General features: G+C 52.0%; 9 protein-coding genes across 9 annotated transcripts; 7 read left to right on the forward strand and 2 right to left on the reverse strand.

The window, feature by feature from the left end:
• Positions 1 to 372: 372 nt before the first annotated feature.
• Z517_11524 (uncharacterized protein) lies at positions 373 to 978 on the forward strand (the record flags this gene model as incomplete). The annotated part of the gene is made up of 2 exons (XM_013423108.1): positions 373 to 575; positions 630 to 978. 2 exons carry the CDS (start codon positions 373 to 375, stop codon positions 976 to 978), a joined length of 552 nt encoding a protein of 183 aa, XP_013278562.1.
• Z517_11525 (uncharacterized protein) lies at positions 979 to 2163 on the reverse strand (the record flags this gene model as incomplete). Its single annotated transcript, XM_013423109.1, has 1 exon — positions 979 to 2163. The coding sequence occupies one exon, from the start codon at positions 2161 to 2163 to the stop codon at positions 979 to 981; it is 1185 nt and encodes a 394-aa protein (XP_013278563.1).
• Positions 2164 to 2463: 300 nt separating this feature from the next.
• Z517_11526 (uncharacterized protein) lies at positions 2464 to 5596 on the forward strand (the record flags this gene model as incomplete). Its single annotated transcript, XM_013423110.1, has 6 exons — positions 2464 to 2499; positions 2552 to 3098; positions 3144 to 3270; positions 3351 to 3389; positions 3436 to 5380; positions 5438 to 5596. The coding sequence occupies 6 exons, from the start codon at positions 2464 to 2466 to the stop codon at positions 5594 to 5596; spliced, it is 2853 nt and encodes a 950-aa protein (XP_013278564.1).
• Positions 5597 to 6110: 514 nt separating this feature from the next.
• Z517_11527 (uncharacterized protein) lies at positions 6111 to 6782 on the forward strand (the record flags this gene model as incomplete). Its single annotated transcript, XM_013423111.1, has 1 exon — positions 6111 to 6782. One exon carries the CDS (start codon positions 6111 to 6113, stop codon positions 6780 to 6782), a length of 672 nt encoding a protein of 223 aa, XP_013278565.1.
• A 1317-nt stretch (positions 6783 to 8099) lies between these two features.
• On the forward strand, positions 8100 to 9569 carry Z517_11528 (uncharacterized protein; the record flags this gene model as incomplete). The annotated part of the gene is made up of 3 exons (XM_013423112.1): positions 8100 to 8409; positions 8521 to 9120; positions 9247 to 9569. 3 exons carry the CDS (start codon positions 8100 to 8102, stop codon positions 9567 to 9569), a joined length of 1233 nt encoding a protein of 410 aa, XP_013278566.1.
• A 297-nt stretch (positions 9570 to 9866) lies between these two features.
• Positions 9867 to 10178, forward strand: Z517_11529 (uncharacterized protein; the record flags this gene model as incomplete). Its single annotated transcript, XM_013423113.1, has 2 exons — positions 9867 to 9894; positions 9961 to 10178. 2 exons carry the CDS (start codon positions 9867 to 9869, stop codon positions 10176 to 10178), a joined length of 246 nt encoding a protein of 81 aa, XP_013278567.1.
• Positions 10179 to 10895: 717 nt separating this feature from the next.
• Z517_11530 (uncharacterized protein) lies at positions 10896 to 12957 on the reverse strand (the record flags this gene model as incomplete). Its single annotated transcript, XM_013423114.1, has 7 exons — positions 10896 to 11074; positions 11195 to 11721; positions 11796 to 12063; positions 12120 to 12154; positions 12248 to 12289; positions 12381 to 12565; positions 12610 to 12957. 7 exons carry the CDS (start codon positions 12955 to 12957, stop codon positions 10896 to 10898), a joined length of 1584 nt encoding a protein of 527 aa, XP_013278568.1.
• A 339-nt stretch (positions 12958 to 13296) lies between these two features.
• On the forward strand, positions 13297 to 14535 carry Z517_11531 (uncharacterized protein; the record flags this gene model as incomplete). Its single annotated transcript, XM_013423115.1, has 3 exons — positions 13297 to 13424; positions 13516 to 13738; positions 13804 to 14535. 3 exons carry the CDS (start codon positions 13297 to 13299, stop codon positions 14533 to 14535), a joined length of 1083 nt encoding a protein of 360 aa, XP_013278569.1.
• Positions 14536 to 15228: 693 nt separating this feature from the next.
• On the forward strand, positions 15229 to 17655 carry Z517_11532 (uncharacterized protein; the record flags this gene model as incomplete). The annotated part of the gene is made up of 5 exons (XM_013423116.1): positions 15229 to 15585; positions 15721 to 16094; positions 16149 to 16214; positions 16289 to 16880; positions 16951 to 17655. 5 exons carry the CDS (start codon positions 15229 to 15231, stop codon positions 17653 to 17655), a joined length of 2094 nt encoding a protein of 697 aa, XP_013278570.1.
• Positions 17656 to 17697: the final 42 nt, after the last annotated feature.

Consider the following 17697-nt stretch of genomic DNA (forward strand, 5'->3'; position numbering starts at 1 on the left):
GGAAAGGCTGAAGAAAAGTTGGACAGGTCAAGAGCAGTCCGGCGACATCAGCGCATCAAAAGGAGACAAGAAGGAATAGGAAATGAAGACTGAGCTTGAGGATGATGGTAGATTTAGCGATCAAAGGCCTGTCAAAAGTGACGCGAAGTTGCTCTTGAACGACTTGGAAAAAAGCAGCGCGCAATTAGCAGGAGTCGCAAGTCGCAAGACAACAGAAGAGATGCAGTTGCCCTATTTCCGTTCCGATTTGCCAACTAGCCCAGGTGTGGTTAGCGTTCTCGGGTAACTTGCCATGACAGGGTATTTTGTGAACTTGGACCGTGACGTGAAGCCGACAATGCTCTCTGTGGCAATTTGCGCGTCAGGAATAACATGCTTGGTTCGTGGCTGACGAGAACTGTCTCTAAGTCGCTGGAATTTTGGAGATCCTACTCCGCCAAGTCTGGGATCCTAGAATCTGACTACACGGCGGCAAGGGAGTGGTACAGCAAACCCAACACATTACAGTCTTTGCGCGACATCGGAGAGGTGACTTATGCCAGATCCAGCGGTCCTGGTGGTCAGAATGTGAACAAGTACGGTCAACTTCTATTGTTAGACGCTGAAAGGTTCTGACTTGGTGGCTATAGAGTCAACTCAAAGGCACAGTTGCGTGTCCCTATCGATCATCTCCTTCCTCTAATCCCTGTTGTTCTGCATCGAGGTATCTTGTCCTCCCGGTATTATGCTGAGAAGTCGTCGAGCTTGGTCATCCAGGCCGATGAGAGTCGAAAGGCTCAAGTAAACAAGGATGCCTGCTTCCGGAAGCTCAACGAATTAATATTGGATGTGTACAATGCTGCCGTTCCTGGTGAGACGACAGAGGCACAGAACGAAAAGGTCAAAAGGTTCCAAAAGGCAGAAAATGAAGCTAGACTGAAGAGGAAGAAAATACAATCCAGCAAGAAGCAGTCAAGATCAAAGGGAGATCTAGATTAACTAAGTCGATGCAGGTCCACCCAAGGACTTGATAACAGATTCTGCCACAACCCTAATCGCCGGATCCAAATCTGGTGTTTGCAGGAGCTTCTCGAGCGATGATTTGGCCCAGCCGACTAACTCAGGGGTTTCGGAACTACTCCGAGCCTTCTTCAGTCGTGCGAGCATGTCCCTGAGAGCAGAGGGGAAGTCGGGAGAATCGTGGGGTATCGAAACAAGTGGTAGCTGTATATAGCACGCCTGGGTGCACCAACTCTGTGGGTATTCTCTCGACAAGGATGCCGCCACATGGTCCGCAACCTTACGACAAGCCGGGATGCCGTCATAATCGAGAAGCATTTGGCAAAAGTCCAAGCCGAATCTGGGATCACGGAAATGATCGATAGCAGCGTCGAATATCGCAATCGGAATGGCACCACTCAGCGCAGGTGTCGATTCCAGTCTTTGAAGCGCAGAGTGGTCAGCGTCGTCACTCTCACTGTTTGGGGATATGTCCAAAGCTGTCAGTCTTGGCAAGCGAAGAAGATTCTCATCTGTATCCCCCTGCTCTCTTTGTCCTGGTCGATCGGGCTTTCCGGTGGTGATGCCCAGGACTTCTCGACGGAGATGAATTTTTGCGATGTAAGACATTTCCAGCCGGGCATACTCCAACCACATTGCTTTCGATCCTCTGCAAAACCGCAGACCGCGTTGCATGTAGCTCCTCGCTTCCGTAATATCACCGTTATCTTCCATCGCATGTTGGGCGGCGTGAATCCATAAGTCGGACTTTGTAGGATGTAACCGAAGGATCTGAGTCAACATTTCCTGCAACTTTTTGTAGGCCCTCTGCTTTCTCGCAAAGTCTATTGCCTCCATCCAAAGACCAATGTCACCGGGATGCTTGCGAGTTCCGCGATCAAAGACGAAGAAGATGCGACGCTTGCCATTGTGTGCGGTGGACTTGACTCCCAATCTCTTAACTCTCTTGCGCCTCAATGCGTCAACGTTTATCTCGAATTCAGCATAGCGAGCGAAGTCCGCGGGCGTGGATCCTCGGGCGTTGATCTTGTGCTCGAAGTCGGAGCGTTTGCGGGCAATGCTGGTAATCTCTTCGGCGCTGAAGATGCTTTTGCGTTCGTATTCTTTCAACTCTGGTATTGACTGCTCGAGGAAGAATCGGGCCTTGTCGCTTGCAGCAGCCATAATATTGCACTTGTACGTATTTCTGGTGGAATTTGCAGAACCAAATAACGGTGGAGGACTGATGTTGCGGAACTTTTTTTCTGGCCAGGAATAAGTTGACCCGCAGTTTTCCCGCTTGGTTACTTGGGCTGCGGATAATAATCAGGGGGTTGTGAAGGTGACTGAACCTTCGTCTATCCCCCATGCGCAGTGTGTAGCATTAACTTCTTGAAGCTTTCATACGCCTTCTTGTCACTCTTTCATTCTCTTTTTTTTCTCCAGATGCAGCTGGCAGTCTTTTAATCCCGCTGATACACCAAAATGGCGCCCAGGAAGGACGGGGACGTGGTGTTCTCTGTAAGCACCCAACACAGCTGTTTTCCTTTTCGAGGTAACTGACGGTTCGCAGTTCAACGGCAAATGGGTGTCATGGACGCATACAGTTGTCGCATACGCAGCCTTTCTCGGAGCATTGATTGTTGGTGTTTCCCTCCATTACCACAAAATTGTCCAGAACGAACACTATGGATACCCCGATGAATGGTTTCCTTCCGTTTCGGCCACCATTGGTGATCGATATCCTGAGCGATCGGTCTTTATGGTCTTCATTGCCATTACTTCCGGACCCCGATTTGTCCTTGTTGCCTTGTGGTACTTCCTGACGAGGAAACCGAACTCGAATCTGCCGGCGATAATTGCATCCACGGGGTTGCTAAGAACATTGACATGTGGAGGATGGACATACGTTACATCTACGGACGACCATGACTGGCATGATATTTTCATGATTTCATACCTGGTTTTTACGCTCCCGTGGACATTGGGATGCCTTGCCTTGAGTCCGCCCAATCCGAAGGCTGTCAAATACCGCAAAATTTTGGCGAGCTTGTTCTTTGGTACTCTTGTACCCTTGATCTACTTCTTTATCCAGCATAAAATCCATAAAGTCGCTGGCGGTGAGTCTCTCAGGCACATTCTAGGGCATTGGCTGATTTGTCAAGCTTACACCATCTACGCTTTCTTCGAATGGTCTCTGATCTTGTTCGATGTGGCTTTTGATGCTGTCACTGCACTTGACTATGAAACCTTTGAATTCGTGATCAAAGATGTCAAGGGCTCCACCAGAGGGTACGTGCAGTTGCTCCCAAAATACGTAAATGTACGGACAAGTCGAAGTTTGGCTTGGTGATTTACTGACAGTGCTCTAGTGATACGAAACTATTGAAGGATGCTCTGAAAGACAAGGAGTGAGTTCAACTACATTATTCTGTTGGCTCTGCTAATAGACCCCAGCCGCGCAAACCCTCTAATTCAGACTTCCACCTTTGATGGACCGTACTATTGGCCGGCAATGCTCGATGCGACTGCCGATATTCTCCACGGATTTTTCTTCTGGTCTATCCTCACATCCCTCGGCGTCCTGATATGGTACTTCCCGCTATGGCATATGGGAATCTCTGGTTACGAAGTCATGGTCATGGTTCCTGCTTCTCCTTTGATTCTTGCCATCCCGTTTGTTCGCTCTCTTGCGATCAAGCACCTCCGTTGGCTTCATATGTCTTCCCTAGTCGGACTCGTGGCTTGGTTGGTGAAGGATCCGGCATACCGTTTGTTCACTGTTGGACTTGCTGTCCTGTTGGGCTGCATGGCCTGGTCAGCAGAATGGTACGCAGAACGCAGAAATTCGGCTCGGCTTCAGAGGAGAATTTTCGCGTGGTGCATTGGATTGGTGCTGTCGAGCATTGCGAAGTTCGCAAATCATACGAACAACCCTGTCTGGCCGGTACTGCACTCCGGGATCGGCGGCTGGAACAAGACTGGTCTGGTCATAGCCCTGGCGGCTGTTTGGCGATCCACCCGACCAGATACGTCCAGTGGAGGAGACTATATTCCTCCAGGTGTGAAGAAAGGGTCAAGTGTTTTGGCTGCGCTTGGTCTGGGCGGCCTCTTTTTTACCATGCATTCTTTGCTTTCAGACTCTAGCACTATGATTCTCTGGGTCTGGGAGGGCTACCCTGTGCGAGGTCCATTGGCTGTTCCTCACGGTGCGGTCACGATTGCCGTGATGAGCCTTGGATTATTCCTAGGAGCTGCCCTCCCCGGGTTTTTTGGGTCGTGGACAGCCTACGGGTTGGGGGCTGTTGGCGCAGCCTTACTAACATGTTACAGCGAGTGGACCGGTTACTACGGCGGTCTGATGCTTGCTTTCTACACGATGGGAGTCGCTCCGGTGCTTATCTCTTCTGCGGCTCAACACAGCCCGGCGTCTACATTTGGCTTGGGCTACTTTGTGTACAACATCATGGTTCTCTTCCACGTCTGGGTTGTGGCATATGCATTTGTCCCCGGAGGGCCTCTAGTCCGAGAACATACAGACTGGGTGATGACCACTACAATGCTCCTGATCGGAGCGGGTGTGTTTTCTGCTTTGACCACCAATTCCAGCTATCAGCCGAAGAGCAAGTCGAGTCCTCGCGGAAGGAAGCAAACCAGCTACTACCTTCATGTTCTGCTTGCTTTACAGCTGTTGACGGCCTCGATTGCATATTTGCGTTTCCCAACATATGATTATACACCCTACCATCCCGACGAGAAGCTTATCACCGCCGGTATCTGGACCATCCACTTCTCCCTGGACAACGACGACTGGTCATCTGAGCGGAGGATGCGCGATGCCATCAAGGAATTGGAGCTAGATGTGGTCGGATTGCTGGAGTCTGATTTACAACGGATTATCATGGGCAACCGCGATACCACACAATATCTTGCCGAGGACTTGGGCATGTACGTGGACTATGGTCCAGGGCCTAACAAGCATACGTGGGGTTCAGCACTCCTATCCAAGTTCCCCATTCTCAACTCGACTCACCATTTGCTCCCTTCACCAGTCGGTGAGCTGGCGCCAGCCATCGAAGCTACCCTGGATGTCTACGGAACACAAGTTGACGTTTTTGTTTTCCACTCCGGACAAGAGGAAGATCCCGAAGATCGACGTCTTCAGTCGGAGTATTTGTCCCAACGGATGGGGGCGACATCCCGACCCGCAATCTTGCTCAGTTACCTCGTGGTCAAGCCGGGAGAAGGCAACTACAACACCTATGTGAGTGAAGTGAGTGGAATGCACGACATTGATGCCCGTGATTGGGATCGGTGGTGCGAGTATATTTTGTACAAGGACATCAAGCGTGTGGGCTATGCCCGGGTCAGCAGGGGTACCATCACAGACACCGAGATCCAGGTAAGCGCACATTGAACACTGCTTTACTTTCGACTGGACATGACTGACGCAATGCAGGTTGGCAAATTTGTGGTTGGCGAGCCGGTTTCATATACGGACGAGAGGATTCCAGAAGAACAAGTCCCGCCCGGGCAAAGGTTTCCAGCATTGTTCCGTGGCGAGGGTGTTCGTGGACATCGATACCACGTCTTCGATGAACCATGGTATTATGCCTAAGGAGGATTTATGTGCTGGGGATAATCCAGTTGTACTGTAGCGTGCATGATAGGCCCGGAGCCTAATATGATGCGACCACAAACACCCCGCCTTGTTCCGCTGTAGCCAATCACAGTCTTGATTGTGGTGGGTCTGATGCATGTCTTATCGTTATCGCGAAAATAATGCGGGGTCACTGGAGCGAGGCACCCGCAGGCGGCGCCAGGCAGTGGCCGGCATCATTACAGCAGCATCATTGATTGACTCGAATAGTGACTCGGGCGGTGACTCAATCTGTCAACGTGACCTTGGATGATTCGCATTCAAGTGCCCTCCCCCAACCCTTCTTTTAAACACGTTGAGACCCTTCTTCCCAGTCCACACCACTCTCATGTACATCACATACAGGTAATCACTTACAGGCTGGTGATTTCCTTTGCTGTTATCGGAGCTCGGTGGAAGGCGTTTCTATAATCCTCTTCACTTGCCTTCATTACTAGGCCTTGTCGACTTCCGCAGGCGGTGTGGTTACAAAATGGCTGATTCCTCTGCTCCTCCTCCTCCTCCCGGCTCCCGTGCCATCAAGATACCTTTACATCCTGGTAATTCTGGAGATTACTCCCCGTCGAATCGACGTCGACGAAGTGAACGCTACCTCCAAAACGCGGAACGAGCCGATTCTTCAGATGCTGGACCATCCTCGTTAGGCTCCGGATCTGACCAAGATACGCCTTGGTCCTACAGTCCTATTCTCACACGTCCTCAACATCTGCTCCATAACATTGCTCCCTCACCGGGCGAGGGGGTCCGTCTGCCTAGCTCAATGCATTCCAAAGACCAGCCCAGCACATCACAGCGGAAAGACAAGCACAAGGCTGGCTTACCACCACCCAGCAGCATGCCAATGCTCTTTAACGCTTCCTCCTCTCCACTCGGTCCTTCGATGCTCTCTTCCTCCTCGTACAAGTCCATTAACCTGAATGCACATCACGACGATCCCGACGAGCCTCCTCGACTGATCACATACACAAAATATAGCCAAGGGTTTACATGGAATGATGAGTTGTTCTTGCCGAGCTATATGCTTGGACGCTATGGGGAGCGGGGTCGAAAGAAACTCTACGACGGAGACTTTGGAGACGAGGACCACTGCCCAGTGGCTGAGATCTTTGTAACGGACGAGGAGGCGGAGGCAATGATGCCTTGAATACACCCGGGGATGGATTACTCGAGAATATGATATACGAACCGAGCTATGATACACACGACAGCAATGTCGGTCCGGACGGCGCCTCAGGACAGGAGCATGAATGGATGAGTCCACGTTGAAGGTTGCTTGATTTTGGGTTGAATTTTACGCTGGGAAGGATAGGGCACATTCTTTTGGATCTTAGCAAGACTATGCTGGGAACACACGGAGTTTGGGGGATTTGGATAGGCTACTGAACCCCTCCGGGCACAGAGGAGGGACTGATTTCTATGGGTGGTTAAGGCAGTAAGGATTATCTCGACTCAAAGACACCAGCGCTACTCCGGCCACAGGGAGGCGTTTGAGGCTGTTCAGAAGGCTGGACGACGGGCTCTATATTCTATCTCTTGTGCAACGACTCCCTCGTCCGAGCCATTCTTGTAACTAGTCAGTAACACCGGAAGTGATGTATATTTTCACACTTGATCTGTCTCGGGTTTCGCTTCCCTTTTCAACCAGTCTCAAACCTGTATTCTTGACCAACGCATGCACATGCAAGTCCTTGCAACATTGGGAGATGCCCAGACGCACTGGGGCCTGCGGATCAATTAGGCCCGACGCAGGCACCTAAGGCGCATCCACCGGTGTCACCACCCGCCGAGCCGATGTCATAAGTGGGCATTTATTCTCTACTTAGGCGTGATGGCATTCCTATCCTTGTCAGTGATACTAGCTTCTTGTCGAGTTGTATACATACTTGATCTGCCGGTCGCTATTCAGTCCGAGATGGTGTCTTTTCTCTGTCAGACCATGTCATTCTTTTCTTCCAGAGGCTCGCCGCATGCAGGGCGTTAGTGAATCTGACGATTCCATCTGCTCGAACCGAAACAGCGCCAATGATGCGTCAAAATCCGTAACTGAGCCCATGTACCTCGTCTCACTTGGCGATGCGCTGGCAATACGGCCTCGACTTGCATGAAACAGGTTGTGAAGGGTACATGCTCCCACTGGAACTTCCGCCCAGCGAATGACTTGTCTATTGACAACCACGTCCATTCGGCGGAGGGCCGCTATGCACTTATGTGGGAACCGCTGTGTCCCTACTGTCTGAGGTATTTGATGGTTTCAATTACCACTTCGCCCACCGGGGGAGTGAAAGACAACGTCTGTTACTTACCCAACAGCTTCCTATCGATCTGAATCTGTCATTCGGCCGAAGAACTGGGTAAGAGGTCACCAAGACACACCTCTTGGGCCTCGTGCCTATCCTCTGACATAAAGGACACTACTATCCAATTTTCCAAGCACACAATCGGATCACGGTGGCCGGCTAAAATGGCTGGGGATCTCGTCTCACTCGTTAATGAGCTCTCACAACTCACTAACAACTACGTGCCTACCACAGGCCATGATGCCGCGTCTCTCGCACCGAAAGCGGCTCTTGTCAGCCTCACTAGGAAGATTATGCATTCTCTAATGGACCCAGGAATGATGGTACAAGCCCACTCGTTGCAAATGGCCGAGTTGGTCTCTATCCGTACGCTATTGGACCTTAAGGTGTTTGAGAAGATGCCAGTCGAAGAAGGAAAGACCATCAGCTCAAAGGAGTTAAGTGAGGTATCCGGTGTGCAGGATGCGCTGCTTGGTAAGGCTTCTGTTCTGCTTTGAGTCTCTGCTGGTGATAAAGTCACCATGATCCCGCCTGAGCAGAGAAGGTCAGTTGGTTAGGGGGTGAAACTGACACAATGGTGTCCAGAAAGACTACTGCGCCCTCTGGTTGCTTCGGGATTCATAACCCAGTCGTCCAACGATGGCACCTATGGATCCACCAAGTTCTCCCAGGCGTATACTTCTTTCCCCGGAATGTTCTTTACCTTGATGTTTGACCACTTCCTCCAGCCCATGACGGACCTTCCTACATACCTGGCAAAGCATGGGGCCGTGGAGCCGACGTCTTTCTACGTCAATCCATACTCGGACTACCACAACGCAAGCGACTCTGGGTTGACGACGTGGGAGATCATGTCCAAAGATCCGGAGAAGTTGAAGACATTCCAGCTGGGGCTGAAAATGGGCGACAATTTGGTCCCCATTATTGGATACTACGACTTTAATCAACTGAAATTAACCGAAGAGGAGTTGCAGAAAACCCCCGACCGAGCTGCTCTGGTGGATATCGGTGGTGGAGTAGGAAACACCCTAAAGAAGGTCCTGGACGAGTACAAGGAGCTTGATCCCCGAAATGTGGTTTTACAAGATCAAACGGATGTGATAGCAATGGCTGAGAAAGAGAAGATTCCTCCCGAAGGAGTCAAGCTGATGGAGCACGATTTCTGGACCGAGCAGCCTGTCAAAGGTGAGTCCTCTGGGTCTAGGACAAAAATTAAGAGGCCCTACAGGTCTGGATTCTTGCTGTTCTGCCAATCTCGAGATTTGTATGCAAGCTGGTGGGCTACATATCTGACTGACTGATCCCGCACAGGCGCCAAAGCGTATTTTTTCCGACGAGTCTTCCACGACTACAGCGACGAACTCTGCGCTAAAGCGCTCAACCAGGTCATCCCGGCCATGGCGGCCGACTCGCGCGTCCTCATCGCCGACATGCTACTTCCGGAGATCATGACAGATAAGGAGGCCCACACGGCCGCGCTGGACGTCGCGTGCATGGTCATGGGCGGCAAGGAGCGGACCGAGGCGGACTTCCGCAAACTGTTCGACAGCGTCGGGCTCGAGGTTGTACAAATCCACCGCGCCCCAGCAGCGGCCGCGGGCATCGTCGAGGGGAAGTTGAGGGCGACGACCTGAACTGGGATGTTGTATCGTGGCATAGCCGATGACGAGGGATCGCGCCGCGAGGACTGGGCGAGCTATATAGGGGTGCGATTTGAATGCCGTTGTCAGGAACTACGAGTAGTTTATGCTTCGGGATCCCAGTTGCATATTGACTATTGTTCCCTACATAGCTGTGACTGATTATTATGTTTTGGCTATATGCCTGCACGCTAGTGGCAATTTTTCGATCCTTTCGTCACTTGATTCAATCCAGGGCACATATATATGTGAGATATCAAGGGTGGACACTGAGAGTATACATATAAATGTATGCCTCAAGCCTTCGCCGACGAGGCCGGTTAGCGGTGGGTGTTCAAGTGCATCACGATTCTCTTGGGCGTAGCCACCGTACTCAGCTTCCTAGGGTTGCGCGAGACTTACGCCCCCGTACTGCTGAAACGAAAGGCCGCGCGCCTCCGCAGGGAGACAGGCGACTTTCAGTACCAGTCCAAGATATCGACCGGGGACACGCCGCGCACCACCATCACAAAGGCTCTCGTTCGGCCCACCAAGATGTTCTTTCGCACCCCAACCGTCTTCTTCTTCGTCGTCTACACCGCCATGGTGTACGATTACCTGTAACTCCTCTTCACCACCACCACCACCACCACCACCGTAGTTTACACCTCCACATACAGCTGGTCCACAGGGATAGCTGGGCTCTCGCTAGTCCACCCGATCAAGAGGGGAAAGGTATGTCACTTTTTTTCAAAGCAGTGACTAAAAGTAAAGCCCAGGGGGGGTGGGGGGGGGGGGGGGGGGGGGGGGGGGGGGGGGAGAACACTCTCAGTTGGAGGAAAAGAAACAGGGTGTGAAGAATACAAAGTATGAGAAAAATGAAAGAAGATACAATCTCTCCATCATGCACTGTGCTTTGAAAATTGAAGTCGTCGAGAGACTAAAACCTCATGTGAGGAAAAAGGGGGCGGTTCAGCCTTGTCGTTGTTCAGCACGTGACCATATAATCAGCCCCCGCCTAGATACCATATAAGTACACACAGATACAGACTGTTCTGCATTCTTGAAGCCCCTATCAGTAGGTCTGTATCCCAGTCGTATTCCCCTAAGGGCTGGCATAGGAAGAAGAGCAGGGAAGAGACGCTAGACGTGCCAGGTGGGGAGCGACGATTGCTCCATATTCGGTGTGTCTCCATGGTTTAGTGCCATCTTCTGCAAAAGACCTGACGCCGGTGTCTGTGTTGTTCATTGATCTATGTCAGGTCGCCTCGATCGATTTCTATACTGCACTTTGCAATACTGTGTGGTGTGGTTTGTTACATTTTCATCAACGACCTCCACTCAGATCCGACTTTGACTCAATACAGCTTGCACCTGCGCATCGTAGGTACTCCCGTCCTCCACGTGTAGTCCCGGGTCGATGTGGTCTGCAAATCGGCGAATCTTTCTCGCAGCATCTTCCGACCGAGGAGTTATTCTGCATTTGAACGGGGCGCAACCTAGAACTGGAAGTGCTCCCACTAAACGAAAGATGGCCACTGTTAGCTCGAGCTTTCCGTCTTCAATTCCCGACATGATCCCGTGACAGAGGCTGAGAAGGGAGATTTAGAGAGGAGCCAAGCCACTCTTGCATGACTCACCTGTTTCATCGCTTGGGGGAGGGTTGCCACGTTCAATGTCAAAGGCCCACAGAATCCGGCTGATAACAATGAACAGGCTCGAGTCCGCAACATGCTTGCCGGGGCATTCTCTTCTCCCGAGGCCGAATGCGAGGTGATTGGCCGTCTTTGCACCGTCGTGGACGTGCCGTGGGTCTTCGGGCGAAAGCCACCGTCCTGGAAGAAACGCAGACGAGTTCGCAAAGTACTCATCCGAGTGATGCACAGCGTACGTATTCGGGATCACCACTGTGGATTTGGCAATGGTGGTGCCGCGGTACGTATCGTCCTGGGAGGTGGCATGGAAGAACGCCAATGGTGTGACGGATGCCCATCGATGAAGTTCCGAAACCACAGCTGTAATGTATGGCAGACTTTCCCTGTCACTGAAATCGGGCAAGCGATCTCTCCCAACGACAGTATCCAGCTCTTTTTGGGCTTCGACAATCCATTCCGACTGTATAGCACACACCTTGAAAAACCATTGCAAGGTCGTTGCTGTCGTCTCGCTGAATGGTCCACGTAAGCGCCCAACCATTAGACGAGAGAAAAGCGAACATTTGTGTGGGCCAGAAGAACTTACGTGCCCGCCGTGAGGAGCTCGGCCGCCACAGTGATCCGTTCAATCTCACTCAGATGCTGCGATTCGGGATCTCGTATGAATCTGCTCAGAAAACAGTCCGGCGCAGTACCTTCCTTAACTCGCTCTTCGATAGAATGGAAGAAGACGTTCCAGAAGTTGCGCAATTCGCGATGAATAGAGTATGCTTGGGACCTCCAGGGAGCAAGGAATCCAGGAAGATAGTCCAGGAAGGGGTAGAGGTCGACAAGCCAGGCTCCCGGCGTGATATCTTGGGCTGATTAGAATCTGGATCGGTCACAGTAGTCCCAGATGTCTCGAACATACTGTTAAAAAATTTCTGCATCATTTCACCAATTATCCTGCGATACTTTTAGCCCCGAGTGGACTTTGTTTCTGAACCGCGCAACCCACGGGAAGGCGTCGTTGAGAATTCAATGGAGGCGCCGACTTACGTTGGGAGGAATGCATCCGAGCGGTCAAAGCGAGCGCCAACTCTGTGGGAGCAAATCCCAATGTGTTAGGAATGGTTCACGACCCCAGGTCACGATAATAAATTTCTTTCAACAATCATGAAGCGGCACTTACAAAAGCGAGAACGTCACACTGGCCGAGTACCGCGACATTTCCGAGTAGAAGAGGTCGGGACTGTGCAGCAGGTTTCTCAGAGTTTGGCGACTCTCATACTCCTGATAAGGGAGGAAGATCTTTGCGTTCTGTATTCCGAGAAGTGTATGGATGATTTTACGGTGTTTATGGGTTGAATCAGTTCTCTTCGACCTGCGTTTCAAACTGATATAAGATAGGTGGACAGTACCCTGAACTCTTCTCCATATGGCATATTCACAATCCTTGCCTTCCCGGTAATGATGTCTGCCTGGGACGAACTCGTCGGGCGCGAGCTGTAAATGTGACCCTTCTTGATCAGTAGCTCCTCAATAGCTTGCATACTGCTGAGCACGATTGCGGTAGAGTGGCCTATTCGATATGAGAAGAAGTCTCCGTATGTTTTTGCCCACAGAGCGAGGTAGAGGTGAAGTTTGGTGCGGCGATCTTTCTCATTGAGAAGTACTCGAGGACCGTTTGGGAGGTTAGACTCGGTGGACGGTCTGAGGGCAACATAGACAACCAGGAGGGTAAGTAGAAGGGCGAATGGCCAATACATGTTGACTATCGACGTCTCCTTCAAGAGTGCTCTCTCCAGATTTGTCGCCCCTTCTCGCCATGGAGGTGTTACCCCTTATATGCCAAGTTTGGTCGTTATGAGGGCCACCCCATCAACGAGCGGTTGACCGTCCTTCACCGAGGAAAAATCTGTTTATAGTTGCTCAAGTAAGCCGGGATTGACACGAACACCGAACAATAGGGTTATATTGAAAGCACAGAGCAGCACTTGAAGCGACTTCGATGGCGGTCAGCCGTGCAAACAGCAAACAAACGATCGACCCAAACTTACCTCTTTGATCTATATCATCGGGTCTGGGAATCACCAAAATAAGCCCCGATGCCGAGGATCGATATGTTGGAAGCCATTGTTCAACCTTCCCTGGAGGTGGAAATCATTCAGTCCCCAGTCCCCGGTCCCGGACAAGGGGAACTTTTGATCAAGGTGATTTGCACGGGGTGTAATCCGTGAGTACCCAGACCTAAAAAAGCACATCATCTTTCTGAAAAGAGCCGCTCTCAATGGTGGAGAGATTCCCACTAATGAGACATTCTGCAGCAAGGACTGGAAATCAGTGGCATACAGCAACAGGCCATCCAATTCGGGAGACGATATAGCGGGGATAATCGAGCAGGTTGGGGAAATGGTAGTCGGTTTCCGGAAAGGGGATCGGGTTGCTGCTTTTCATCAGATGCGCACAGCCCACGGCAGCTTCGCAGAATATGCCATCGCCCCCGCGCATACAGCTCTTCATTTGCCGGACCACGTATCTTTCGAAGAGGTAAGACGAATGAGACCTTCAGTTAGGCTACAGCAAACAGGCTGATCCTTTGTTTGCGTGGGCAGGCAGCAACTATCCCTCTTGCTGCATTCACGGCGGCTGTTGGGCTCTACCACTGCCTGCAATTGACACCACCATGGGAGCCGGCCACCGTTCCGAATCCGCTCATTGTCTATGGCGCTTCGAGCGCTGTTGGGGCCTTTGTGTTGAAGCTCGCTTGCAGATCAAATATTCATCCAATCATCGCCATCGCCGGTAGTGGAAAGACCGTGGTGGAGACCTTGATTCATCGGTCGAAAGGGGACGTGGTTGTCGACTATCGTGAGGGTGAAGAGCACATTATAACCCGGGTGCGTCAAGCACTGAAAGAGCGAGGTATTGAATCTGTCAGACACGCTTTCGACTGTATCTCGGAGCATGGATCTCCAGAACTGATGGCTCGATTGCTTGCCCCCAATGGACACGCGACCTTCGTCCTCATCGAGAAGGACTATGGGCTTGTGGCTGAAAAGATTCTCACCTCGCTCACTTACGTGGGCTATGTCCATACCGGGACTTTCCCTGTCGATGCAAAGTCGGGCATCAAGTTCAATCCGGGCGGACATGGGCATGATTTTGGAGCCGTCTATTCGAGTGTCCTGGCGAGGGGACTGATGGATGGCTGGCTCACTGCGCATCCCTTTGAGATTGTGGCAAACGGGTTGAGAGGTCTGCCAGTAGCACTGAGGAATCTGCAGCAGGGAAGGGCGAGTGCAAAGAAGTATGTGATGCGTGTAGATGAAACAGACCTGAAATGATAGATTTCAAGGGGCGCAGCATCTCCAGGCGCAGTCTGGGACTACTGTTCTTCGCACATTTAAGAATGACCTGGGGAGGCGTGGGCACCATGGCGCCAACTTGTAGGTGCCCAGGTGTCCATGGAGAAACAACCTGTGTGGGTTCTTTGGGGCTGCACTAGGCTTGGGTGCGCACTTGTAGCTAGGGACGCCATAGTCACGTGGGGACTTGACGAAATCAATCAGCCGGTCAAGTTTCCTTTCTCCCAACCACGTCAAGTCCGCCAACAGATGCAACAGAACCAGTCAATCTTGAGCTTCCGGTCTCGCACCTCCTTCGAGACTTAGCAAACGAAGCCGTTTGATGGTCTGGCGCTTCTTCGGCAATCCAGCTTTTCGGCGGTACAGATTTGCAGACTCCCAGATTCCACCATGCTGCGAACCAAGACCTCGGTTACGGCCCTCCTACCCAGGGGAAGCAATCAATATACATTCTCACATACTCAGCGACTGTGCCAGGCCAAGATGTTGCTTACCCCAGCCTTGTACCTCGGTCATATTGACCACTGTTTGAGAGGGTGCGCCATAAATACTTGTCTCCCACTATCTTCGAATTGCTTTTTCCTTCGGGGCATCGACATTGTGGACTCCTTTTCCCAGCTCCAACTGTGGTGTGACTGGCTCATTTGATTTGAATTTTGAACCTGGAATCCGATGCTGCCCCCGTGGGTTGCGGCTTTGACGCCGTCAGAGCCCCAGGGGTCAAGTTCCCTGGCCGGCGAACGAGCAAAGTCCACCATTGACACTGATCAGATCGCACGATTCTTCTATCCAGAGGGTTATCTGGAAAGACAAGAGCGGCTTCTCCAGATCCTCGAGGCTGATCCAGCTTTCGAAAAGACGAGCAATTATTACGACGGCCGGACGGAGCGATGGAAGAAAGCCCTTGTCAGAGCAAAGCGCATTGCTGCCCTCCAAATCCAACATAAATGGACCGATGATGAGTTGTGGGCAGCCCTTGAGCTGTTAGGCGAAGCGGTCCCTTACGCCCTGCACTGGGGCATGTTCATCGTAAGCCTCACCACCCTGAGGCTGTGAGTGAAGCCTTGTCAGGCCTGCTGCGGTCTGCTCTTAGCCGTTTTTTTTTTCATTTCTACTGGTGTCGAGGCTGATATGATGATGACACGAAATCTTTGGGTATTTCAGACGACTTTGCGAGACCAAGGTACTCCGGAGCAACATGACTTATTCCTTCAAAAAGCCCTGAACTTTGAAATCATCGGCTGCTATGCACAGACCGAATTGGGCCACGGATCCAATGTCCAAGGGTTAGAGACACGGGCGACGTGGTGCCCTCACGACAAAACCTTTGTCTTGAACTCGCCCTTCCTGACGGCCTCAAAATGGTGGATTGGCACGCTGGGCCGCACAGCAAACTACGCAGTGGTCATGGCGCAATTGGTCATCGAAGGACGTTCTTACGGGCCTCATCCATTCATATGCCCTTTGCGAGATCTGACGTCGCACCAGCCTCTGGAGGGGGTCTACGTGGGGGACATAGGGCCGAAGATGGGCTACAAGTAAATCAACTCGATGAAGTGCTGCCTTTCTGACAAACCATTGACACCTCATAGCACGATGGACAACGGCTTCTTACTCTTGCACAATGTCAAGATTCCCCATGTCAACATGTTGGCCAGGTACCCAACCCCCCGCTCCCCTAGCGCAATCCTCCACACCATGATCGTCGGCCGTTGACGCCGTCTGCTTGCAGGTTCTCGAGGGTCGACCCAGACACAAGCAGATATATCAAGCCGGCAGCCCCAGGGTTGGTGTATGGCACAGTCACGTATGCACGCATGAGAGTGGCTGCGGATGCAGCCCGGGGTCTGGCAAGGGGCACCACCATCGCCATCCGTTACTCTGCCGTCCGACGACAGTTTCGAGCTCGCGATCCTCAGACCTCTCAACCTCTCCCAGAAGGGCCGGAGATGCAGGTTCTCGACTATACCACTGTGCACGCACGTCTCTTGCCCCTAGTCGCGGCAACTTTTGCCCTTCAATTTACCGGGACCGCCATGCAAACCCTCTATCGACTGGCCAAAGAGTCATTGCCAGGCCAAGGGGGGAGTTTGTCGGAGACTCCAAAGGAAAAGGATCTTTTTGCCGAAATGCACAGTACGTCGTGTGTACTTAAGGTGTTTGCAAGCATCACGGCAGCGGAAGGCTTGGAAACTGCCCGGAGAGCCTGTGGTGGTCACGGCTACTCGCTGTTCAGTGGCATTGGTTCTTGGTACGCCGAGTATCTGCCAACCATGACCTTCGACGGCGACAACTACATCCTGTCTTCACAGGGGTCCCGCTATGTGGGTTTTTCCTCATCCATGTGTTCAAAGTCTGTTGGGAAAAACACTGACGCCAGAGCCATTTAATTAGCTGATCAATGCCGCCCGATCTGTCCTGCGCGGCAACGCCCTTCCAGGGTTTACCGTGGACAATCTCCAAGCCTTTCGTCGTCCAGGGGGAGCGACCGTCAACTACGATCTCGACAACGACCAGGACATTGTCTCGATATTCGGACGGAGAGCCGCATTCTACACCTTCCAGATTCTGGAACAAATCGACGAGAAGCATACTGCCCACAACGAGCTGCTCCCCGATTACTGGAGACTGTGTCGCGCCCACGCCGAGTTCCTGGCCGTCCACCACTTCTCCGTCGAGCTCAAGAACCCACGGACCAACACCCAGCTGGGACCCCAGTCCGCCAATGTGCTATGGGACTTGTTCCGCCTCTTCGCGACCGACCTGATCACCAAGGAACCCCAGGGATTCTACGTCTCCGGGACCCTCACGGTCGCACAAGTCGAGGATCTGTCTCGCAACAACCTGCCCCTTTTGCTGAAACGCATCCGTCCACACGCCGTCCGTCTGGTGGATTCGTGGAAACTTCCCGACTGGCTGCTCGACAGTTCTCTGGGCCGGTACGACGGTCAGGTCTACCCCGATCTGTTCCGTCGAGCCAGCGAGCTCAACCCGTTGAACAAGGTCGACATCAACCCTTATCCGTTCACGGACCGGAAGCGAGACCGCCCTCCCGTTGAAGCTGAGCCCACGCATAAGCATTCTAGAGGGAAACTATAGAGCAGAGATGGCGAAGGGGCAGCGTACCGGCCGGTAGTAGTA

This window comes from Fonsecaea pedrosoi, assembly GCF_000835455.1.
Source record: "Fonsecaea pedrosoi CBS 271.37 unplaced genomic scaffold supercont1.8, whole genome shotgun sequence".
NCBI classification, from domain to species: domain Eukaryota; kingdom Fungi; phylum Ascomycota; class Eurotiomycetes; order Chaetothyriales; family Herpotrichiellaceae; genus Fonsecaea; species Fonsecaea pedrosoi.